The 25,916-nt window shown below is 44.7% G+C and overlaps 1 protein-coding gene across 1 annotated transcript in view; it reads left to right on the top strand.

Annotated features, from left to right (window-relative positions):
- The first annotated feature begins 267 nt into the window (after positions 1 to 267).
- SLC22A16 (solute carrier family 22 member 16) overlaps positions 268 to 25,916 on the top strand; it is a 38,225-nt gene continuing 12,576 nt past the window's right edge. The window contains exons 1-4 of the mRNA XM_012925520.2: positions 268 to 681; positions 6,517 to 6,978; positions 9,302 to 9,419; positions 19,827 to 20,355. Coding sequence (XP_012780974.2) covers positions 629 to 681; positions 6,517 to 6,978; positions 9,302 to 9,419; positions 19,827 to 20,355 — 1,162 coding nt within the window. The 5' untranslated portion in view covers positions 268 to 628. The remainder of the gene's footprint in view (positions 682 to 6,516; positions 6,979 to 9,301; positions 9,420 to 19,826; positions 20,356 to 25,916) is intronic.

Genomic DNA, 25,916 nt, shown 5'->3' with positions numbered 1-25,916 from the left:
GGACTGGTGCTTCTGCTCCGGCTCAGTGGGCCAGCCTTGGGACCTTATTTCCGCCCAGTTGCTGTCCGGGGCTGCCACTAAGAAGGTAGCACCTGCCGGGTAGGTAATGTGCAGTGTGCGAGGCTCTGCCCAGTTCAACGGACAGCTAGGACGCCCTGACTCCTAACCCCACTCTGCCGCCGGATGGTTGGTGGCGAGGCACAGATCCAATTGTCAGTTTATCTCTAAGGGTCGAGGAGAATTCTGACGCCCGTTACCAGCCCCAGTGGCAGGGGCGCATCCTCTAGTGTTCTGGGCCGGGGCTTGAATATTTGCACCAGGGAGTGTTGAGCGCTTCAAGCAGGCCAAGGTCAAGGGTCTGAGCGAATAGCAGCGGGTCTGAAGTGCGGTTATGCATGTCGTGCGGACTCTGCTGATCACATCCGCAGAGAAGGCACCTAGGCGGCTACAGAAGGCGGAGGTTCAGGTGCCCCTGAAGGAACCGAGCCCCGCCACTTACGCTGCTAACACGGAACCGCAGGAGGCTGGGTCCCTGGACACAGTGGTCACGGAGTAAGGCTGGTGGGCAGTTTGTGGAGTCTGCAACCCCGGGTCCTTGCCGAGATTGGCGCTTCGGTGTGACTGCACCATGAAGTACCCAGGCGTGGAGCTGATTTTTGACCATGTTGGACACTTTGGCAGGTAGGGACCTTCCCAGAGTTGGAGGAGGAGGTTAGCCGTAGGCTTCTGAGCCAGGCAGGGCCCATGGGGAGAGCAGCCCCACCTTTCTGGCTTGCTCAACAGCTCCCCTGCCTAACCGCTGCCTGTAGGGTTCCCCTGTGCCTGTCAGGGACTTTTGGGAGCAACTGTTGGTCCCAGTGATTGCTGTTTATGGGAGGAGGGTGCTGGGTGCTTTATTGTTCTTTATCTGCTGCTCTCAGGGGTTGAACAAGGCACAAGGTCAGATCCTTATTTGGAAGATTGAGAAACTGAGGCTGGCTAGTTGGTTAAGGACCCAAGGGGGAGAGGTGTTAGGTGATCTTGGAGGCGGCTCCAGAGTAGGTGATGTTTCCCCAAAATGAAGCCTTGAGCAGGAGGGATGTGAGGCAGGTGGCTCGAGATCCAAGAGCTTCCTCCTCATGCCCATGTTAAGATGGTTGTCTTTGTGCAGGGCTCTGAAGAAACTCCGTATGTTGCCACCCCTCCTGGTTGCTCTCACCCTGTGAGATCTTTCACAGATGAGAAATCAGGATTTTTCTACTTAAGACACAGGCATAGAGACAGCAGAGTAGAAATGGATGCTGCTTAGCGTCCACTGGCCCTCACAGCTTGTGTTTTCTCCCATCCATCTGCTGAGCCCAGATGACAAGCCAAGACTCTGTCAGGCCCGGACTGTGTTGTCTCATTCTGTCCTTGTGGAGGCAGAAGAGCTCGGGGGTTCCAACACTGGCTGTGAAGCTGGATGTCTGAGATCAGACCTAGCTTGGTCACGACTGAGGGCAGTATCACACCTGTTTATAAGTACCAGTAGTAGAAATGTTTGCTTTGTGAATTCCACACACAATCCCTGATCCTCACAGTAGTTTACATAATTATAGTGGTTGAGCTTAGATATTGAATCAGAGAGATTCCTTAGCAATGTGTCCCTGTCCAGTAACTGTACAGGGCAAGATCTGCTCCTCAGGGTCCTCCGAGGTGAGACAGAAAGGCTATCCAGCACTCCCGTTGTCTCCACCATGGTGGAAAAAGGGGTGGGTGGCATTTGGGAGACAACACTTAGCCGGCCACTATAATGCATCTCAAAGAGTTGCCATGTGGAAAGCTCTTGGTAAGTCTGGCCGTTTCTGCTCCCAGAGTCTCCTCACTGAAGGGCAAGGTTGGCTTACAGGGGGAAAAAGGACAGGAAGTTAATACCTTGTGTAGAAGGTGAGAATGTTGTGGCTTTCACCTGGAACCCCCTTTTATTCTCCAGTTTTTGCTTTGATTTGGCCTCTTAATTGATGAAAAACAGAAAGGGAGACTTTAATGTGGATTATCTTATGTTCTCTTAAGGAAAGGAAGGCAGAATACCTGGGAGATGAATCAAATCTCTGGTTTGTGTGGGTGACAGATCTGGGACAAACCTGGGGCTTAGATATTGAGTTCAGCTTAAGGGACTCATGTAACATGAGTTCCATGCAGGAATTCAAGTAAAAACATCCTGTAGACAGTTGGGCAAGCAATCTGTTGCTCAGGGAATACACTGACTTGAAAATATGGGTCAGGTGGCCATCCAGGGCTGAAATCCAGCTGGAAGGTATCTCCTGGGCAGAGTTGGTGTTCCTTGGCACCCACTCTGACCAAGCCTGAGCAGAGGGTGTTGATGAACAAGTTTCCATCTCCTTAGACCAACTTTTTTCTTTAAATGTATTTATTTATTTATTTATTTAAAAGGCAGAGTTATAGAGCATGAGGGAGAAACAGAGTGGTATCTTCTATCTGCTAGTTCACACACAGGTGACTGCAACAGGCAGCTCTGGGCCAGTCCAGTCCAAGTGATTGCAATAACCAGAGCTGCACCAAATCAAAACCAGGAGCCCATAACCTCTTCCAGGTCTCCTACCCGGGTGCAGGGTCCCAAGGCTTTGGGCCGTCTTCTCCTGCTTTCCCAGGCCACAAGCAGGGAGCTGGATGGGAAGTGGAGCTGCCAGGATTAGAACTGGTGCCCATATGGGATCCTAGTGTGTGCAAAGCGAGGACTTTAGCCACTAGGATAACACACCAGGCCCCATTTATCTTTTTAAATGGGAAGTAAATTTTCATTTTTTAATTTTTTTGAATTTTCATTTTTGAATAATTTTAAACGTTCTGAAAAGTTGCCAAGATGGATGATAGAGTTCCCATGAGCGTCCCTCGTGTTTCCTTCTTTGTTGGGACTTTATATTATCACAGTGTGTTTGTGCAAAGCTGGAAACTGGTGTTAGTACATTGGAGTTAACCATGCTGCACACCTCATCAGGATTTCACCTATTTCCCCATGGCAGTATCCAATCCAGAGCATCACCATGGTTTAGCTGTCACAGTCACACAGGTCCCTCTGATCCTTGGCAATTTCTCAGTCTCTCCCAGAGAATGGATTGGCAGAGACCTTGTATGTAGAATGAATCCTTAATTGGAGTTAGTTTCTCATGATTAAGCTAGGATCATGGCTTTGGGAAAGAAAAACCACAGAGGTGATGTGCCCTTCTTGTCCTGTGTCCTGGAAGAAAGGAACCGGTACCTAGCTAACATCATGGAAATATCAGCCATTGTCACTGGGTCAGACAACGATGGGTGTTGGTGGGGCTTCCCCACTCCAAGTTACTGTCCCTCCCCAACCATTGCTTCTGTTACTCTTGCTCTTTAGAAATGGGTCACTGAGATAGGCACACACTCAAGGAGGAAAGTATGGGACCTAAACTCCGCATCCTAAGGAGACATAGCCAGTCAGTGATGGGAGTTTTACTGTCCAAAGATTGGTTTCTTTCTATTTGTACTTGTTCGATCATTTGTATCAGTCCCATGTGTTTGGGTCCTCCAGAGAAATCGACAGGATCCATACAGACACACATGCACATACAAGACACACACAATGCAAAGCACATACATGTACATATGTGGTCTTCCCTCCATATCTGTGAAGAAATTGGTTTCAGGACCTACACAGGAAATGAAAGACTGCAAATACTCAAGTCTAATATAAAATGGTGTATTTCCCTATAAGCACATCTTCCCATGTATTTAACTCCAGATTTATTACACCTAATACAATGTAAATACTATGTAGCTGGGCATTTTGCTGTGTTGCTTAGTGAATCATGATATGAAAAAGTCTATACATATTTGGTATAGACACAATTACTTGGCAGGGAGGGAAGGATATTTTCAACCTGTGGTTGGTTGAGCCCACAGATGCACATCTCGTGATGTACATGGAAAGCTGCCTCTGTGTGTGTGTGTGTGTGTGTGTGTGTGTGTGTGTGTGTTAGAGAGAGAGCGAGACAGAGAGACAGAGATTTATTGTAAGATTGGCTCACATTGCTGTGGAGGCCAAGTATTCCATAATGAAATGCTTGTAAGGAAGAGAGCAAGGAATTCCAGGCAGGTGGTTCAGTCCCCAGAACAGGGACTGAGAACTGATGGATTGATGGTGGATGTTGGATCTCAGAGTGCCAGTGTTTGACTTATGGATGGGTTAGTTTAAACAGAGAGAACAGGTTTGTCCTTTCCAAGTCTCTTTGCTCAACTCAGGCTTCTCCAGTGACGATGTCCACTTCCATGGGTGAGGCTGATCTCCACTAGCTAGTCTGCTGATTGAAGCCTGGTCTCCTCAGATGATAGACACCCAGGAAGGATGTGTCACAGTTTCTGGCCTCCCTGAAAGCAGATACACTGATGTATCAAATGGACCATCACTGCAGTTTCTTGTATTTATTTTATACTTTTTTGGGGGGGCAAGTGAGTAATATTATACTAATAGGTCTATTGCTCAAATAATTTTAGCTTTGGCCACTGGGAGCTCTTTGAGGTTGGCTTCTTATGTTCTTTTGCTACATCCTCATCCTCTTGTTTTTGGGGGCACAGTCTTACTTTCTGACACTTTTAAATTTTCTATGTCTTCATGTATTCTTCCTGTACTGGTCTTAAAATGAGTCATTTTGGGCTAACAGGCATATAAAAACATACTCAGGCTCCCTAGCTGTCAAAGAGATACAAATGAAAACCACGTTAAGGTACCACCTAACTCCAGTGAGACTGGTCTACATTCAGAACTCAACTAACAACACCTGCTGGCATGGATTTGGGGAGAAAGTTACCCTCCTGCACTGCTAGTTGGAGTGTAGGCTAGTATAACCACTGTGGAAATAAGTATGGAGAGTATTTGGAAAATTGCAAATAAATCTGCCAGCTATCCCTCTCCTAGGAATATACCCAATAGAAGTGAAGCCTGCATATGAGGAGAGGATCTGTAGTCTTATATTTGCAGCAACACAATCTACAATAGCAAAGCCATGGAAACAAGCTAGATGTGCATCCAAAGAAGAGTGGCTAAAGAAACTGTGGTACATCTACTCCATGGAATATTACTCAATTATTAAGAAGAATGAAATTATAACATTTGCAACTAAATGGTCCCAACTAGATACCATTATGCTCAGTAAAATGAGTCAACCACCAAAGAACAAATACCATGTGTTCTTTCTTATAGAAGGAAATCAGCAAGGAAAGTGTATCTTCAATAACCCGTTCCATACTGGTTTTTTGTCTTGTTTTGTTTTGCTGCATCCCATGCATTTTGATGTTTTTCATCTTCCAAATGCTCTCTTTTCTCTTGTTAAATTCATTGCTGGTTCATGGATTACATGGCATGGTGGCATCATTTTACCCAAGAGACTTTTGTGTTTTCTTTTTTATTATTATTTTATTATTATTGAAAAGTCAGATATACAGAGAGGAGGAGAGACAGACAGGAAGATCTTCCATCCGATGTTTCACTCCCCAACTGAGCCGCAATGGGTCGGTGTGCACCGATCCGATGCCGAGAACCAGGAACCTCTTCCGGGTCTCCCACGCGGGTGCAGGGTCCCAAAGCCCTGGACCGTCCTCGATTGCTTTCCCAGGCCACAAGCAGGGAGCTGGATGAGAAGTGGAGCTGCCGGGATTAGAACCGGCGCCCATATGGGATCCCGGGGCGTTCAAGGAGAGGACTTTTAGCCACTAGGCCACGCCGCCGGGCCCGATTTTTGTGTTTTCTTTTTGTCACCCATGCATTGGTTACTCAGTGGTGCATTTTTTTCTTGGTGCTGTTTTTTTGTAGTTGCTACTGTTGCTGTTGTTCTAATTCATACCGCCTGTTGATCTTCATGGCTTCTCATTTGTGGGAATGTGTGGTGATGGAGTAATAGAGACTACCATATCCAGATGTGGGGAAACAATGCAATATGCATCTCTGCTTCCAAATCAAAGATGGATTCCCAGTGAAACTGTTGGACATGTGTAGACAATAGGATGCTAGACTGTCTGACATTGTCTATACCAGTAAAGTCGAGGCACACTTAAATAACAGACTGATGGAATTGTGACTCCTTATGAAGGACTATACTGTTGTAGCAACATGGGGAAAATCTGTCGGGGGTGGGAGTTTGAGGGGGAAACCTTAATCCATATGAAATTGTACCATGAAATTAAAAAACTCAAAATAAAAATTTAACATTAAAAAACGAGCCTTTTTTTTTCCTTTTTAGTGGGTAGTGCTGTTTAAAAACAAAGCTTTGGATAATGGTCATGGCAGTTACTATCAGGCTGTCATTGCTTCTAGGTGTCTTAATAGATGAAACTACATAATTTTTGCATACGTGCTAGCCCAAAGTTGTAAACCTATTTATAGTTATTTCTGTATTTCCCCTTCTGTGTATGAAGTTAAGCTCAACATAATAGAGAACCTTCATATCTGCTTAGGTTCTTTTCTTCTTTTTTTAAGCCTCTAGATAGAATAACCAGCTTTTTTTCTCTTTGCAGATTCCAGAGGTTCATCTATTTTGTATGTGCATTCCAGAGCATGTCATGTGGTATCCATTACGTGGCCTCCATGTTACTGGTAATCTCCCATGAGGAGACCTGCAAGCCTCCAAGCAACGTAACTAAATTTGCCAACCTCAACAATTCTGCTGCAAAGCTGGAGGATCTCTGGGCCTTCATGTCCCCAGGCCATAAGGAGCCCATCACAGTGGAACTGCAGAATGGTGAGGCATGGGACCTCTCAAGGTGCAATCAAGTCCACAGGGACAACAAGTCACAGCATTCAGAGAACAGCAGCAGCCATGACTTTTCTTGCCCAGAAAGCTACATGTCTGACCAAAGGCAATTTAACGGCACCATGAATCTGATCTGTGACCAGCAGATATTCACACGTATGCTCCAGCCATTTTTTATGTTTGGAGTCCTACTGGGGGCAATCATCTTTGGATACTTTTCTGACAAGTAAGATGAGATATTAAGGATTATTTTGGCAATGGGTATAGGTCATTTTCCTACCTGGTTTTCTTAGCCCACAGAGAGTTAAATCCACAACTCAGTCATTTTCATGCTGCCCATCTTAATCCCACCAATCTATTGATCCATTGCTTAGAAATGTGAAACAGCATAGAAGTAAGAGCACAGGTCCTGGAAATAGTCTGCCTGTGTTCAAATTCTGGTTCTGCCACTTATTGTGGAAATGTCCTTGTCTATGTTTCAGGCTCCTTATTTACAAGCTGGTGATGAAAATGGTATCACTTACCTTATATGTCACGTAAGAGACGCCCTGTGTCTATAACCACTCGGCAGATACTGATAATGACTCTGAATTTTTTTCCCCCTTAAAATAGACTGTTCTAGAGGGTTAACCTGATTCTAAATAGTCATTCATGTTATCGTGGTTTTAATCTGTCACCTGTCCTGGTGCTTCCAAAATAAAACACCCCAGACTAGGTGATTTACAAACACTAGAACTTTCTTTCTCACACATTAGGAGGCTGATGTTGTGGTTTAACAGCTTAAACTGCCACCTGCAACACACACACACACACACACACACACACACACACGCACACACACATCAATACCCTTGCTATACTCTACAGAGTGCTCTTGTCAGGTTGGGAAGAGCAGAAGTCATTCCGCCACCCTGCCCCATGTCAAGCAGATGCTCCCATGTTTGGAACCCACAAACAAAGGAGCTGCTGCGTTCTCCCATCCCCTGTCCCCCGCACCTAAGATGTATAAAACCCCAGTGCCTTATACCCCAGGCAGCTGTTTTCCTCACAGTCACGCGGCCATGTGGAAGTGGTCCCAGCCTGTTATCTGCCAGGGAACGATCTGTCAGACTTTCCCCTCTGACTAATAAAATCCTTTGCCTCGACTAAAAGCCTTTCTCTCTCTCTCTCAAGCTAATCTGAGCGTCTCCAAAACCAAATTGTTCTTTTTGTCTGAAAACTGCTGCTTACCAGCCAACCAGCATGGAGAACATATTTGTAAATCAGACATGTCGTGGAAGATTATGATCCAGAATATGTAAGGAACTCTTACAGCGTAACATTGAGAGAGAGAGAGAGAGATTGACCAATTAAAGGTGGACAGAGGACTGGGACAGATATTTCTCCAAAGAATAAACACTTGAAATAATACCCATATCCTTAATTAACAGAGAAATGGAAATCTGATCCACAGTAGAGATGACTTCCCACCCCACTAGCATAGTCATAATCAAAAAAGACAATGAGGCAGGTGTTGCACAATAGGTTAAGCAGCCACTTGAGACACCCACATCGCATATCAGAGGGCCTAAGATTGAGTCCTGCGTCTGCTTCCAATCCAGCTTCCTGCTAAGGTGCCTGGGAAGCAACAGAAAATGGCTCAAGTTACTTCAGTTCTTGCTACCCACGTGAGAAACCTGGATAGAGCTCCTGTTTCCCAATTGTTGCAAGTGGATAGAAGAATGTGCCTCTCCCCTACCCCTGTCTCTATCACCTGCCCTTGTAGATGATAGATAGATAGATAGATAGATAGATAGATAGATAGATAGATAGATATTCAAGAAGTCAGACACAAAAGACTACATATCACTTGACTGCATTTGTATGCACAGTTCAGCACAGGAAAATCTGTAGAGACAAGCTAGCTTAGTGGTTGTCAGGAACTGGAGGGAGCTGGAAACAGGGAGTGACAACTCCCGGGTACAGAATCTCTGTTCCAGGTGACGAGTGGGTCCTTGAATTATAGGCTGATGACAGTTGCCAAATTTTGTAAATACATGAAAAGCCACCAAATTCTATAGGCTCAAAGTGGAATTTTATGGCACTTGAATTTGTATCATAGTTTTCTCAATTTATCAAGATAGTACTTGTTTTTTGGTTTTGTTTTTTTGTTTGTTTGTTTGCTTGTTTCAAAGAAACACAAAAGTTTAAAAGGCCCTGACAAGAGCTGTCAGAACCTCCAGGGGATGGTGGCGGGGGGAGGGAGGATCCAGCTAGTCCCAGAGCCCAAACCCCAAGGGGAAAAAGGTACCTTCTCCCTCCTCTTATCCATGGTCCCAGGCCATGCCTCATGCTCATGCTCGTCTCTGTGTACCCAGCAGCTTGGTTCCAGATCTCTGAAAGAAAGCTTAAATCAACTCATGATTTCCCCAAATAATTGAATAAATGACAGTCAAGTGCACAGGCTGTTAAAAAAAAATCAGGAGTATTCCCCTCTATGGAACACAGGTGCCCACATCCATTGTTTGAGCCAAACCTCCTCTCTGAGCTCCGTGGTTCTTGTTTTTCAGAAAGGGAAGGCAAGCAGCCATATGGTTTACAAACACAGGCATCTTTCTGTTTGGGATCCTGGCCACATTCACCTTTAATTACTACATCTTCATAATTTCGCGCTTCATTTTGGCCATGGTGAGTTCCCTCGCTGCTTTTTCATTCCACTGCAGTATTTCCAAAGTGAATCCTAACTGTTTTGTTCATTTAGAGTATAGTCATGCGTTCACTGCAACGTGAGAGTCTTTCTGTGGAATGTGAATGCCTCACTTTCAGAGTAAAAGTCATTAAATTAAAACACATTGCTGATGAGGCAGAAGCTCTGTGTTGGACTGTGCCTGGCACACAGCACATACATCAATTGCATTGATCTAGTTGGGGGCTGTGTACCTGGGGCAAGCAGACAGATAAGGTGTGTTATTAAAATCATTTGTGTAATGTGCTTTAGACCCATGTCGAGAGCAGCAAGGAGTGTAGCAGCAAGGGCATGGAATTGGAATGCCAGCTTTGTCAGCTGTTGGCTTGTTAGCTGATGGTCTTGAGCAAACACGTTATTCTCTGGGAGCTGTCTCTGTAAACTGTTGAAAATTGTGTCTGTCTCACTGGGTTGTCGTCAGGATTCAGCAAGATGAAGCTTCAACTCCTGCAGGATCGCACCTGGCATGGGACAGGCATGCATCACTGTGGCAGCTACAACAGGCAGTGGCCCGGCAAGCACAGAATATATGTGAGGTTACCAGACAGGTCTCCCATCTCTTATGCAACAGCAGCAGTGAAGTTTGATGGAATTCATTGTGCAAGCATGGCATAGCATGGTTTTTGTCCGGTGTAGAGCAGGGCAGGCATAGAACACCTGCAGCAAGACAGGCCTGAGAGCCCCCAGGAAAGCCAAGGATGCTCGTCTCAGTGGAAATCACTGCATCCCCACCCCCAGGGAATAACATGAAGGTTCCACTGTGGAGGCTTCACTAATGGCCAGAAAGGGCTCCTAGAAACCCACCCAGACAGCCAAGGCTTGGGAGGGTCCCTAACAAGCTTTAGAATGGAAGAGACTGCACTATTAAAAGCAGACTAGTGCACACTTCTAGGAATATAAAGTGTTTCTAAGATAGAAGGTGGCAGCCAGAAGTTCTGCTTGCCCTGAGACATGGCTTTGTTACCCAAGTGAGCACAGACAGATCTTCCTGTGGGACTGGTGGCTCCTCAGGGACACAGGTGCTGAAGGAATTTGACAGTCCTCTTGGAACCTTTGAGAGGATAATTCTTAAAAATACCTGTTTCAAACTTGTGAAATACCATGTATTGATTCATGTGATCAAGAAAATGAAGTCACACCCACATAGACACCTTGTGAGTGTAACCATCATTTTGGGGGTCTCTGCTTTTGTCTTCCTGGGCAGTGTATATGTCCTGCAAATCTTGAGTACCCAAAGGTCAGGAAGATTTTTTTATTTGACACCTCTGTGAGCTGCCAACAGAGGGGAGTGCTAAATAAACCGGACTCAGCAGCTTCCCTCACTCTGTCTTGCAATGGTAAAACAAGGTATTGATCAGCCATCTTCCAAACTAAATACAGTTGCTGATCATGACAAGGGTCCCACCACAGTCTGGAAGGTCATGAACTTCTGTGTTCTGAAGGGTAAATGAAAGAAAATTCCTTTAAGGTAACATCACATATGACTATCCTGAGATGAAAAAGAACCCAAGGTTGTCTCTCTTGAGAAATGAGAAGTAGTGAAATGGATGGAGACTGATAGGGATAGTGGGCAGGGCGGTCATTAGGCAAATCCTACAGGATGATGAAGATATAATCCTGTCTCTTAAAGACCATGTGAACCCTCAAAATGTGCAGGAAGGATGCTGTGCTATTCTGGCCACTCTGTGGTGGTGGAGTCAGACACAGATATGAGGAATGGAGAGTTATCCATGGAGGTGATGGCTGTGAATGGATTGTGGGCACCTCTTACAATTGTTTAGGCAATCTGAACACACCATGTGAATCCAGTTGAGGAACCGACTAGAAGGAAGCAGTATGCACTTAGGAGATATACTGATCATTGAAAGGCCTGACAGGCACTGATGTTACAGCTTCATTTCTCCAGGCAATTCACAGGAGCAGACGGTGTTCACATGCTTGGGTTGTTTGCCGTAATAGCCACTTGTGTTTGCCAAGTGACTTCTAGGATCTTGAGTGGAGGAGCCCTGAAGAATGGGATTCAATATTATTCCTAGGCTGCAGTGTTTTCTTTTAAGCCATGTTTATAGCGTACGGGCCCTAAAAATAATGTTAGAGACAGGTGGCAGAAGTCACTGAGAAAGCAGACAAAAAGGGCTGTTCTCTCCTGAGAAAGAAAGATTAGTCTTGTGGGTGTGTCATGTATGATTGCCTCACTGTGTCATGATTCCTTTGGAAAGGCAAGATAGAACTGTGATTAAGGGGTTGGCTCTTGGTATGGTCATGATGAAGTTGGATCATGAGAATAATGATACGATCATGACTCATCAATTCATTCTCCAATTAAGTTCTGGTTGTTGGGAACTAATCTTAACTAAACTAGTTAAGGTTAGCAGTTACTCATGCTTCTATTATGGATAAAACTATTTGTGGGTTCTAGGCTAGTAATATAATTTGGTTGGGAACAGGCTTGTTGGCTTGAATTTGGGAGATAGAATAAATTTTATAAGCCCATTATTAGAGTCATAGAACCTCTAGATTACCACAGTGTTTGAAGAATAGCTACCATTACCAGTTACCAATGGCTTTTGTCACAGGAATGTTAAACCAACCACCAATAGAGTAGCCTGCATCCCCCACCTCCCCACTTGCTCCTGGAGTCAGATTGTGGAAATGTCCCCCTGACCAGCCTCACTCTGATTCTCTCATGCAAGGTGGAACTGAAAAGCTTACACATGAAGGGAGAATTACAAATACTCTTCAAAAAAATGGACCCAGCTATCCCACTGCTAGGAATATACCCAAAAGAACTTAAACTACATGAGAAGAGGATCTGTAATCCTATATTTACAACAGCACAATCTACAATAGCAATAACATGGAAGCAACCCAGATGCCCATCCAAAGAGGAATGGCTAAAGAAACTGTGGTACATCTACTCCATGGGTTATTATTCATCATCAAAAAAATGAAATTATACAATTTGCAACCAGATGGTCCCAACTAGAGACCTTTATGCTCTGTGAACTAAGTAATTGCAAAAAGAGAAATGCCATATGTTCTCTCTGATGTAAGGAATCCATCATGAAAATTAGAATGTATAGTGGTAGAGTAATGGAGACTATCATATCCAGAAGTGAAGACACAATGCAACATGCATTTCAAACAAAAGATGTACTCCCAATGAAAATGTTGGATATATCTAGACAATGGGATGATGGACTATCTGACATTGTCTGCATCAGCAATATTGGGACACACTTATATAGCAGACTGATAGAATTGTAGCTTCTAATGAAGAGGTGTGACATGATGGGAAAAATCAATCAGGATGGTGGGAATTGGGGGGAGGGGAATCCCGGCCTATACAGAATTATACGATAAATTTCAAAAATTAAAATTTAAAAAAAAGATCTATTTTATTGGAAACGCAGATCAGATTTACAGAGAGGAAAAACAAAGAAAAAGATCTTCCATCCACTGATTCACTACACATATGGCTATAATGGCCACAGATGAACAAATCCGAAGCCAGAAGCCAGGAGCTTTCTCTGGGTCTCCCACATGGGTGCAGAGTCCTAAGGCTTTGGACCATCCTCTACTGTTTTCCCAGGCCATAAATAAGGAGCTGGATGGGAAGTAGAGCAGCCAGGACACAAACCAGTGCCCATTCCAAATCCTGATACTTAAAAAGCAAGGATTTAGCCATTGAGCCATCATGCTGGACCCACACATACTCCTTAAAAGCAAAGAATCCTACTAGCCTAATTCCTGCCAGCTCCACTTCCTATTTAGCTCCCTGCTGGTGACCTAGGAAAAGCAGCAGAGGGTGAACCAAGTACTTGGGACCATACCACCGAAGTGGGACACCTAGATGCATCTGCTTGCTCCTGGCTTCATCCTGGTCACTGCAGCTATGTAAGGAACGAACCAATGGATGGAAGATTTCTCTCTTTCTCTCTCTCTCTCTCTCTCTCTGTCACACACACCTACATACATGTTTGTGTATGCACACAAATATACACACACTGTCTCACTCTTTGTAATTTTGCCTTTCAAATAAATGAATCTGTAAGGAAATTGATATTCACAAGGATAATGACATTATGAACCTTCAAGATAGTACAATGAGTTTTTTTTTAATGTAGTATTTCTTTTTTTTTTTAAAGATTTATTTTTTAATTTTTATTACAAAGTCAGATATACTGAGAGAAGAGATATAGAGGAAGTGGAGCTGCCGGGATTAGAACCAGCAGCCATATGGGATCAAGGCGAGGACCTTAGCCACTAGGCCACGTTGCCGAGCCCACAATGAGTTTTAAATGATGAAGAAAGAAAGGCTTTTAGATAGATGAGTGAAGCTCCAGAATAATTTTACAAAGACAAATGATTTACCTCATAAAAGTCAAATATGAAATAATTTTGTAGGAAGCATTCCAATTTGTTTAAATCCTCCCCGCCCTCCACCAAAATTCATCATCTGATTCATTCTTTGTTCCAAGAGTCACATACTGTTATAATATCAAGTTTATGAGATAGGCAAGTGTTCAAAATGAAATTCATTCCCAGCTTCTTTTTACTGTGGTAAAACACATGCGACATAAAACGTCCATCAGAACCTTTAATAGCAGACAGGGATAGCCAGTGTTTTTATGTGTAGAATTCAGTAATTTCGGTAATCAAAGGATATACAGTGGGTTTGTGTGTGTAACCCTATGTGTGCATACATTGCCAGAGCCCCTGTCACCCTGCAAAGGGGAAACCATGTCCATTAAGAGTAAATAAGGTCACATGTATGCAGTTAACCACATTTTCCTTACCGGTTCATTTGCCAGCAGACACTGGGTCCATGATGTATTTAGGTGTTGTGAATAATAACACAAATGTGTAAATATCTCTTGGAATCCTTGCTTTCAGTTCCTTGGAGCATACCCAAAGTTAGAATTGCTAAGTTATGTGGTAATCCTACTTGTAAATTGTTCACCCGGCATGATAACCTAGTGGCTAAATCCTTGCTTCGTATGTGCCAGGATCCCATGTGGGCACCAGTTCGTGTCCCAGCTGCTCCACTTCTCTTCCAGCTCCCTGCCTGTAGTCTGGGAAAGCAGTAAAGGGTGGCCCAAAGCCTTGGGACCCTGCACCCACATGGGAGACCTGGAGGAAGCTCCTGGCCCCTGGCTTTGCTTCTGCTCAGCTCTGGCTGTTCTGGCCATCTGTATAGTGAATCAGCAAATGGAATATTTTTCTGTCTCTTCTTCTTTCTTTTTTTTTTTAAGATTTATTTATTTTATTACAAAGTCAGATATACAGAGAGGAGGAGAGACAGAGAGGAAGATCCTCCGTCCGATGTTTCACTCCCCAACTGAGCCGCAACGGGCCGGTGCACACCGATCCGAAGCTGGGAACCAGGAACCTCCTCCGGGTCTCCCACGCGGGTGCAGGGTCCCAATGCTTTGGGCCGTCCTCGACTGCTTTCCCAGGCCACAAGCAGGGAGCTGGATGGGAAGTGGAGCTGCTGGGATTAGAACCGGCGCCCACATGGGATCCCGGGGCGTTCAAGGAGAGGACCTTAGCCGCTAGGCCACGCCGCCGGGCCCTCTCCTTCTTTCTATAAATCTGATCTGCCTTTCCAATAAAAATAAGTAAATCTTTTAAAAGAAGAAGAAGAATTTATAGAAACTATACCAACACACTGAGATCGAACAGCATCCTCTTGAATAAACAATGGGTCATAGAAGAAATCAAAAGGGAAATAAAGACAATGAACAAATGAACAAAGACAGCATAACATACCAGAACTTATGGGATATAGAAAAAGCAATGTTAAAAGTAAGATTTTTAACAATTGGTGCCTACAATAAAAAATTGGAATGACATCAAATAAATAATCTAAGAATGCATCTCAAGAATTCTAAAAAATAACAATCCAAATCCAAAATTAGTAGGAAGAAAAAAATAACGAAAAGTAGAAATGAAATAAGCAAAATTGAGACCCCCAAAAATGATACAAAAGATTATTGAAATGAAGAGCTGGTTTTCTGAAGAAAAAAAACACACAATATAAATACACGATTAGCCCAATTAACCAAAAAAAGTGGGAGTGAAGGCCAAAATTAATAAAGTCAGAGATGAAAAATGAGATGTTATAGCTGTTATTTCTGATACCACAGAAATAAAAAAAATCATCGGGAATTACTACAGACAACTGTATGCTAACAAATTGGAAAATTCAGAAAAAATGATACATTTCTGGACACATACAATCTACCAAAATTGAGTCACAAAGAGTTGGAAAATCTAAATAGACCAATCACCAACATGCAGATTCAATCAGTAATAAAGATTCTCCCAACAAAAAAAGCCTTGAACCAGATGGTTTCCCCACTTTCTTCTACCAAACTTTTTTTTTTTAAGATTTATTTATTTTTATTTCAAAGTCAGATATACAGAGAGGAGGAGAGAAAGAGAGGAAGATCTTCCATCCGATGATTCACTCCCCAAGTGAGCGCAACAGCCGATGCTGCGCCGATCCGAAGCCAGGACCTCTTCAGGGTCTCCCATGCGAGTGCAGGGTCCCAAGGCCTTGGGCTGTCCTGGACTGCCTTCCCAGGCCACAAGCAAGGAGGCGCCCATATGGGATCCCGGGACGTTCAAGGCGAGGTCTTTAGCTGCTAGGCCACGCCACCGGGCCCTTCTACCAAACTTTTAAAGAACAGTGAATTCTAATTCTTCTCAAACTATTCAAAACAGTTGAAAGAGGAGTATCTCAAACTCCTTCTATGAGGCCAGAATCACCTTAATTCCAAAACCAGAAAAATATGCAACCAAGAGAACTACAACCCAGTGTCCTTGATGAACTAGCTAATTGAATTCAATAACACATCAGAAAGCTCATTCACCCAGCTGAGTGGGACTTACCTCTTGCTTTGCAAGGATGGTTCAACACATGCAAATCAATAAATGTAATACATCATATTAACAAAGTGAATAATAAAAATCACAGGATTATCTCAATAGAAAGAGTGGAAACATTTGACCAAACAGAACAAGTTTTAGTGATACATAAAAAAAAAACCTTAAGCAAATTGTATATCGAAGGAACATTTCTTAACTCAGTGAAAGCAAATATCATATTGGATGGGGAAAAGTTAGAATACTAAGATCTGAAACCTAACAAGGATGTCCAATTTCACCATTGATATTCAAAATAGTTATGAAAGTTTTAGCCAGAGCAACCAGACAAGAAAAAGAAATCAAAGCGATACAAATTGAAAAAGAAGTCAAATATCCCTATTTACTGATGTCATGATCCTATAAATAAGGAAATCAAAAGATTCACTCCACTGAGAGACTACTGAAACTCAGAAGAAAATTTAGTAAAGTTACAGGATACAAAATCAACACAAAAATCAATAGTGTTTGAATAAACAGACAATGCTATGACTGAGAAACAACTTAGCTATAAAAAATTTAAATACCTTGAAATAAATTTAATCAAGGATGTGAAAAATCACTAGAGTAAAAAAGAGAAGTAGGCATGCCAAAAAATGGAAAAATCTACCTGTTTGTGAATTGGAAGGATTATTATCAAAATGCCCATACCACTCAAAGCAGTTTACAAATCCAGTGCGATCCCAATCAAAATATCAAAAATACTCTTCTCGGATCTAGAAAAAAAAAAGATACTAAAATTCTTTCGGAAATGCCAAATTTTTTGAATTGTGAAAGCAATATTAAGCAACAAAAACAAAGCCTGAGGCTGGACAGTACCAAATCTCAGGACATACTACAATATATTAATCAAAACATCTTGGTACTGTCACAAAAATAGACAATGTAGATCATTGGAACAGAATAGAAACCCCAAAAATCAACCCATACACTAATCTTTGACAAACAAGCTAAAATTAGTTCCAAGAAAATGGACAGTCTCTTCAACAAATGGTGCTGGGAAAAGCGAATCTACACATGCAGGAATATAAACCAAGACCCCGTTATACCTTATACAAAACCAGCTCAAAGTGGATCACAGGTCTAAATCTATGACCTGATATCATCAAATTGCTGTAAGAAACATCAGGGAAACTTGGATGTGAAACACTGGCATTGGCAGAGACTTCACAGAAAGTACTTTAGAAGAATAGGCCGTAAGAGCAGACATATTGGGATTGCTTCATGCTGAGAACCTTCCCTGCTGCAAAGGAAAAGCTCTACAAAGCCAAGAGAGAACCAACAGAATGGAAGAAACTCTTTGCAAACCATGCAACTGATAAAGAATCAATATCCAGGGCCCGGTGGTGTGGCCTAACGGCTAAAGTCCTCACCTTGAACGCCTGGGATCCCACATGGGCGCCGGTTCTGATCCCAGCAGCTCCACTTCCCATCCAGCTCCCTGCTTGTGGCCTGGGAAGGCAGTCGGGGACGGCCCAATGCATTGGGACCCTGCACCCGTGTGGGAGACCAGGAGGAGGTTCCTGGTTCCCAGCTTCGGATCGGCATAGCACCGGCCCTTTGCGGCTCACTTGGGGAGTGAATCATCAGACGGAGGATCTTTCTCTCTGTCTCTCCTCCTCTCTGTATATCTTACTTTGTAATAAAAATAAATCTTTAAAAAAAAAAAAAAAGAATCAATATCCAGAAGTGATAAAGAGCTTGAGGAAATCAACCACAACAAAACCAACAAACCAATTAATAAATGGAAAAGGATAAAAAGAGGCATTTTTCACAAGATGAAATTCAAAAAGCCAAAGACACATGAGAAGGAAATGTGTTCAGGATCCTAGCTAGCTATCAGGAAAATGCAAATGAAATCTACAATGAGTTTCTGTCTCACTCCAGCTAGAAAGACCACCATACAGAAATCAGAAAATATTAAATGCTGTCAAGAATGTGGGGGAAAGGTGCTTACCCTAATTCTCTGTTGGTGGGAATACAGATGAACACAGCAAGAGGATTCCTCAGACATCTGAAAAATAGACCTACAACATGACCCAGCCATCCTACTCCTAGAATTTTCCCAAATGACATGAAATAAGCATAAGAGTTATCTGTACTTCCATGTTTACAGAAACTCGGTCTGCAGAAGTTAAGACATGGAGTCAACCCACATGTCCAACATTTGATCCCTGGTGAAGAGAATGCAACAGAATACCACTGAGCCATAAGAATAAACTCCTGAATGGTTGGTTGGTGTGTTTGGCAATGAAATGGGTGCAAAGGGAAAACACTGTGCTTAATTATATAAGTCAAACCCAAAAAGGCAAGCACCATGGTTTCCCTTATCTGTTGCAGCCACTATACACAGTACAAAAAAAAAAAAAGGTCTATGAGAGAAACTGACATTGATTATTTCATTGCCTTTATCTATACCCTTGAGGAACAGCGGAGCTTTTTCCCTATATTTTTTTGTTGCTGCTGTAAATCCCGTACCTAACGGAGGGTTAAGCCTGTGGGTATCTACGAAGTGAACCAAAAGTGTGTCATCGTAAAGAGGGAGGCTGGAAACTATCACTGTAATCCTTAATCTGCATTATAAAATATTTATGTATCTCACATAAATATAAAGTAACAAAAAGGATAAAAGAGATCAGGTGTATGGCGCTGCACAGCCCTTGGAGACGTTTGCTTTTAGGGTTTGGGCAAGGAGAGGGAAGACAATGTAGCTTCCCTTTCTAGAGCAAAGTGGTTGCTGAGCTCAATTCACTAGGAGACTGCAGATGCGTTCCTCCGTTATAGCTGCCCACAGCATGGCAGCTAGCACCTTCTCCCTGCAGTGACTTGACAAGATGGCAGCTCCCTGCTGGCAGCCAGCTGCGTAGATGCAGGCTGTGGCTTGGCTAGGGCGGAGTGTCCTGGCCGGTGTCTCCTCCTTACTTGCCGTCCTGCTGAATCTCCATTCAGTCACTTCACTGAAAGCTCCTGTCCCTCAGTCACCTGAGCACGTGAGCTTTCCTTGCTCTTGCTGATGTCTTTATGTGTTTGGAGTCACCCATTTAGTAATCGGGATTTCATGATTAGACCTCTTTCATACAGAAAAATTGATATGTGCATTCACAGGGACCTGAGAAATAAGTCCACTCTATGATGGAACATTTAAATGTCACACAAATCAGTGTATAGTGTGTGTGTGTGTGTGTGTGTGTGTGTGTGTGTGTGCGTGTTACCATTTGGGATGGGAAGGGAGCAGAGAGATAAAAGGACCCATTGAGGAAGGATGGCTGCGTGGGCTTTAGAGCCGTCTGGTGAATACGATGTGCACTTCAGAAACCAGTCCTGGCCCTGCTGGTTTTTGCTGCATGTGATTTTTTTCAGGCGCTTCAGCAGTAGTCCATGTGCCTTTAACAACAGACACTCCGCACTTTGTGTTTCAGCTTACCAGTGGCTATTTTGTGGTGGGATTTGTCTATGTGACTGAATTCGTTGGCAGGAAGTCTCGGACGTGGGCATCCATGAATTTACATAGCTTTTTTGCGTTTGGAGGGATAATAGTAGCTTTGATGGGCTTCTACGTCAAGACCTGGTGGATTTATCAAGTTATCCTCTGCTTGGCGACTTTCCCCTGTATCCTGTGCTGTTGGATGTTGCCCGAGTCCCCCTTCTGGCTCATCTCAGAGAGAAAATACGAAGAAGCGCAAGAGCTGGTGGACATGATGGCCGCGCGGAACAGCACGGGTACCTGCGACCTGTGTGAAGTTCTGGCACTGGATGGGACTGTTGATAGCAAATCGCCTCCAGCTAAGAAGCCCGACATCTTAGATCTGTTTTACAGCTGGAATGTCACATCAGGAACGCTGAGTATTTGGCTGGTTTGGTTCACGGCAAGTTTTGGATTCTACTCGTTATCTCTGAAGCCTGCTCGTTTGGACGACCGTCTGTACTACTTCAACGTCTTACTCCTGGGTAAGTAGTTAGAACATCGTTAAATGTGACTATGAGATGAAACTTCTATGTTCTTAGTCTGTCTTCATTGTCTGTCTAAAGGGAATAGTGTTACTAACTGTACTACCATATCTTTCAGTGGTATTATTTCTACTTTAATTCATGTATATATCTTCTTTCTGGAGGAAAAATGCAACCAAAAGAATCTAGTCTCCCCTCCTCTCTCCTGTGTCTTCTCATTGCTATCTTGCTTCACACTATCCTCAGCGAATTTTGCCCAAACGTAACTTGTGTGTTCTTTGGCTTGAACCCTTTCATCTCTTCTTCTATGCATTTCCATATACTTGTGCCTATAAATATTTCATGCTTTAACACAAATGAAATCATGTACTACATATGCTATCTTTTTTTTTAAAGATTTATTTATTGTATTACAAAGTCAGATATACAGAGAGGAGGAGAGACAGAGAGAAAGATCTTCCATCCGATGATTCACTCCCCAGGTGAGCCGCAATGGGCCGGTGCTATGCCGATCCGAAGCTGGGAACCAGGAACCTCCTCCGGGTCTCCCACGCGGGTGCAGGGTCCCAATGCTTTGGGCCGTCCTCGACTGCTTTCCCAGGCCACAAGCAGGGAGCTGGATGGGAAGTGGAGCTGCTGGGATTAGAACCGGCGCCCATGTGGGATCCCAGGCGTTCAAGGCGAGGACTTTAGCCGCTAGGCCACACTGCCGGGCCCACATATGCTATCTTTTTAAAATGTGATATGTCCTGGGAATCTGGTAACTTCCCATCTTCAAATGTGTTTAATTTAGAAATGTGATTAGTAAACTGAAATGTGGATTTTCATGCTTCCTGCAATTTAATAGCAGGTTAAAATGGCTTTGGATATATTGAAATGTGACCCTTGACATAAGCCAAGTTTGAATTAAACTCTAGAGAAATACCAAAAATACACATTTCTCCATCAAGCATTAACTCCTGGTCATTTCCGTGTAGGCTGCCTGTATTAAGTAAAAAATCTCTCTTAAAAATATTTGCCCTGATGACCCATGCAGATTTGTTCATTAGACCACAGCAGAAATTGGAAATCATTTTAAAAATATATATGTACTAAAGATTGTCAACAACAATACAATAAAATAGATTTAAAATATATATATATATATATGTACTCCTCTTGGGGGACAAGTTACTAGATACAGTTGTAACAAGAGCTTTTTTTAAAAATTGCTTTATTTTGACTATCTTTACATAGTTGATTAGGGCACAAAGGGTCAAGGGCTACAGGAAAGTGGGTAAGACTATTGTTTCCACATTATTATATATATTATTATTATCTGGAGTAAAGAAGGAGATAAAGGGAGAAGCCCCACCCAACCTCCCAACCATCCCAGGCCCCCAACGTGCGGCATGCTCCGAGGGTCCAGCTTGAGTGGTTTTGATAATTCAACAGTTCTGAATTGCTGCCAGTCTTGCCATTCCAAGCCCGATGAAATCACTACAGAATCCACTGGCTGACATTACCCAGATTTCCACTGCCAACACATGGCTGGGGAAGTTGATTGATTTGTTCTGTCCTCCATCCTCTGTTGTGGTACTCAGTGTCCTCTGTAGGTTCTGATGGACTGCCATATCCTCCATGTGCACCTGAATATGCTGTCCAATGCTCCGTCTGAGCCTCTGAGGAGGCTCCGCTTTGACACTTACACTCCACAGTCAGACCATGGAACTGCAATTCTCTTCATGATTGGGGTTCTCAGTCCAGCAGTTTGAATGGGGAGATGCCCAAAGAAATTTCATCTGAGGTGATCCCAGATCTGATTCTTGTGTGTGCTTGCCAGTGCAGGGCCCAGCACAGTCCATCGCCCCAACCAGCTTATGCATATCCTGGTCGTTGCAATTGCTGGGTCAGCTCTGTTTCCAATCCAGTCCTCCACCCAAAACAATGGGTGTTGCAGGCCAGCCTGATTCTGTCCACTTCATACTCAGCCCTCACGCAAGCCAGTAGGAGCTGCAGCCCAGTTGGGGCGACTCCCAATAACCCCCACCAGGCCTGCCCCCTGCCCTGGTTCCCATGCTTGCCACTATGTACCACAGACTTCTTTAGTCTGTCCCACATCCCATTCAGCTAGCCTACATATCAATGGGCATTGAAGCCTAGTTCACCCAGCCAGGCCCACCATCCAGCCCATGCACATACTGGTGGGTACCGTTCTGTCCAGCCAGGTCTGCCCCAATCCTGTTTTTCATGCTCTCTGGTGGGAGTAGTAACCCAAGAGGGAAGTGCCCACTATTTCCCTACTGGGCTACTCCTGGATCATGTACTTTCCAAGTGGCTCTGCAGTTTAACTTGACAGAATTAGCCCCCAATGCCAGCATCTGCCAGCTGATGCTGCAGCAAAGTCCAACCAACCCTCATCCATTCTGATTTATGCTTGCACCAGTAGGGACAGTCAACCAAGCCTAGCTCTTCCCTGATCTGGCTCACATGAGACCCACAGGTGTTGTAACTCTGCCCGATCTGGTTTGTCTCCATCCCAACTCACGCTCTCCAGTGGGAGTGGTGTTCCAGCAGGAGGGCCCTCCACATTACTGCTACCAGTTTTACCCCCTCCCTCCCTGGTTCCTACATGTCCTGGTTGGGTGCTGTGACACAGTCTGGCATGGCCTGCCTCGCCTCAGCATTTGCCAGTGGGTGCTGTAGCCTGACCCGGACTGGTCCACCCCCAATTCCAGCTGGTGAGGGTTACAGTCTAGCTCAGCCCAGCAGGCACCCAATCCCAGCTATAGTGTGTACTGGTATGTGTTGTGACCAAACCTGGACCAACCCACACTGTGCTCAGATTCGCCAGCAGGTGATGCAAGCTGGTTCAGCCTGGTCTGCCCCCGACCTGTGCCAAATGTATGCCAGTGGGTACCTTTCCCTGGCCTGGCCCTATCGTGGTTCTTGAACTCAACCTGCAGGGACTGTGTCTGCCAGAGGAGTTGCCCAGACTCCTCCATCAGCACCTCTCCCAATGCCAGATTTTGTGCATACTGGTGGGTATACACAGCCCTACTTAGTCCACCTCCTGTCCTGGCAGGAACAGTGGTCTTTCCTGACTGGCCTTCAACCCATTCTGGTTCTTACTGTTGGATGTTTCAGCCCAGCCAAGGTTTGTCCATATCCAGACACTGCTCACATATGGCTCAGTAGGGACAGACACCTAGTCCATCCTACATCTAACCTGGTCCTCCAGAGCACTAGATGGTACTGGAGTCTAGGCCGGCCTGGTGTTTCCAGTCCCAGTCCACACTTGTGCCAAGGGAGATTGCGGCCATATCCAGACCAGAACGCAGCCCCCACTCCGGCCCCTGCACTCACCAGTGTGAACCCCAAATCAGCTAGGGTGTCCTCTTAGCTCCCCAACTGGACCTATTCCCAGTCATAGATCACATGCATGCCAGTGGCTGCTCTGACTCAGCTTGGCATAGCCCCTCACCTGTCTTGGCCCCTGCCTTAGATGCTGTGGCTTGGCATCCCTGGCTCATGCAGACCAGTCAGTGTAAGAGCCTAGCTCAGCATGACCTGTGCTCCATCCTGATTTCTATTCTTACTTGTGAGCTAAGGTTTGCTCCACCCTGCCTGGTCCACCCCCTTCCATAACCAACCCACATATTAGGCAATCATTGGAGCTACTTTGCCCAGCTTGTCCAACCCCCAGACCCGAAGCATGTGATCATCAGTGAGGGTTATAACCCACTAGGGGAGTTTCCCAATTTCCCCCAGTTGACCCACTCCCAGACCCAGGTCTCATACATGCCAGTGAGTGTTAGGCAAGTTTTGCCCAACATAGTCTGGCCTTCCACTGTGGCCTTGTATGAGCTGGTGAACGTTGCAGTCCAGCCCACACCCTCCCCACCCTGTTTTAGGATGCACATTTGGTGACCAGCTCAGACTGTTGTTGATTCCTTTACCTGTGAGTGATGGAAGGCTTCATGGCCACACCTAGCTCAGCCCATCACCACCCTAACTCTTTTTTTTTTTTAAATTTATTTTATTGTATTATTGTTGACAATCTTTACGTAGTTAATTACAGTTAAAAAAAAAAGGTTCAGGGGGTATAGGGAAGTGGGTAATACTATTATGTCCATATTGTTTCCATCATGTATCTGAGGTAAAGGGGGATATTGAGGGAGAAGCCCCACCCGGTTTCCCACCCACCCCAAGTCCCGGATGTGGGGCATGCTCTGAGATCCTTGCTCAAGTGGTTTTAATAGTTCTCCAGTTACGAATCGCTGCCAGTTTCGCTCAGTGAGGTCATCCGCTGATTGCTATGGTCCATCATAAAGTCTCCATATTTCGCTGCCAACATATAGCTGAGATGAATGATTGCCCTGTTCTGTCTTCTGTCTTTTCTTGGTTAGAGTTCTGAGTCCAGCAGTTCGACTGGGGAGATCTCCAAAGAAACTATGAGGTATTCCCAGACCAGATTCTTGTATGTTCTAGCAAGCACAGGGCCCGACACAGTCCATCACCCTGATCAGCTGGTGGTTTCAATTGCTGGGTTGGTTCTGTTTTCGGTCCCGAGTTGCACTGGAACCAATGGGTGTTGCAGTCCAGTCTGGTTCGGCCCTTACATCAACCAGTGGGAGCTGCAGCCTAGTCAGGGCGACCCACAATAACCCCCACCAGGCCCACCCCCTACCCTGGTTTGCCAGTATGTGTAGCAGAGGACCAGTCTGTCCCCCATCCCATTTGGCTCTTGTACTTGTCACTGGGTATTAAAGCTTAGTTCCATCTAACCAACTCAACCATCCAGCCCTCACGGATGTTGTTGAGTGCCTCTCTGTCTAGCCACCCCCGCCCCCGTCCTAGTTTTCATGCCCTCCCGCAGGACTAGTGGCCCAAGAAGGGGGAACCCACTTTTTCCCTCCCAGGTCTCTCTGTCCCGGTTTATGCACTCTTTAGGTGGTTCTGTGATTTGACTCGACAGAATTAGTCCCCAGTGCCAGCTTCTGCCAGCTGATGCTGTGGCTAAGCCCAAACATCCCTCACCCACTCTAATTTATGCTTGCACCCGCAGGAATAATCCGCCCAGCCTGGCTTTTCCCTGATCTAGTCCATATGCAGCACACAGGTGTTGCAGCCTTGCTTAGTCTGGTCTGTCCCCATCCCAGCCCACGCTCTCCAGTGGGAGTAGCTGTCCGGCGAGGGGGCCAGCCCCTTAATCCCCCTGCCAGCTCTGTCCCTTTCTTCCTGGATCTCACGTGTGCTGGTTGGGTGCTGCAGTCAAATCCAGTACAGGCAACTATGCCCTGGCATTTCATAATGTGTACTGGTTTTGTCGCGACCAAACCTGGCTCAACCCACACTCTGTTCTGGTGTTCAGATTTGCCAGTGGATGACATGAACTGATTCAGCCTGGTCTGCCCCTGACCCATGCCGAATGTGTGCCAGTGGGAAACTTTCCATGGCACCACCCTAACTCTTGAGCTAACCAGTGGGACTTGTATTTCCACAGTGTTTGGCCCACACACCCCACACAGAATCTACCCCCCGGAAATGGTTCTCTCGTGTGCTGGATAGTGTCATGGTCC

Source organism: Ochotona princeps, chromosome 1 (assembly GCF_030435755.1).
Source record: "Ochotona princeps isolate mOchPri1 chromosome 1, mOchPri1.hap1, whole genome shotgun sequence".
NCBI lineage: Eukaryota > Metazoa > Chordata > Mammalia > Lagomorpha > Ochotonidae > Ochotona > Ochotona princeps.
This window is presented reverse-complemented; position numbering and strand designations above follow the sequence as displayed.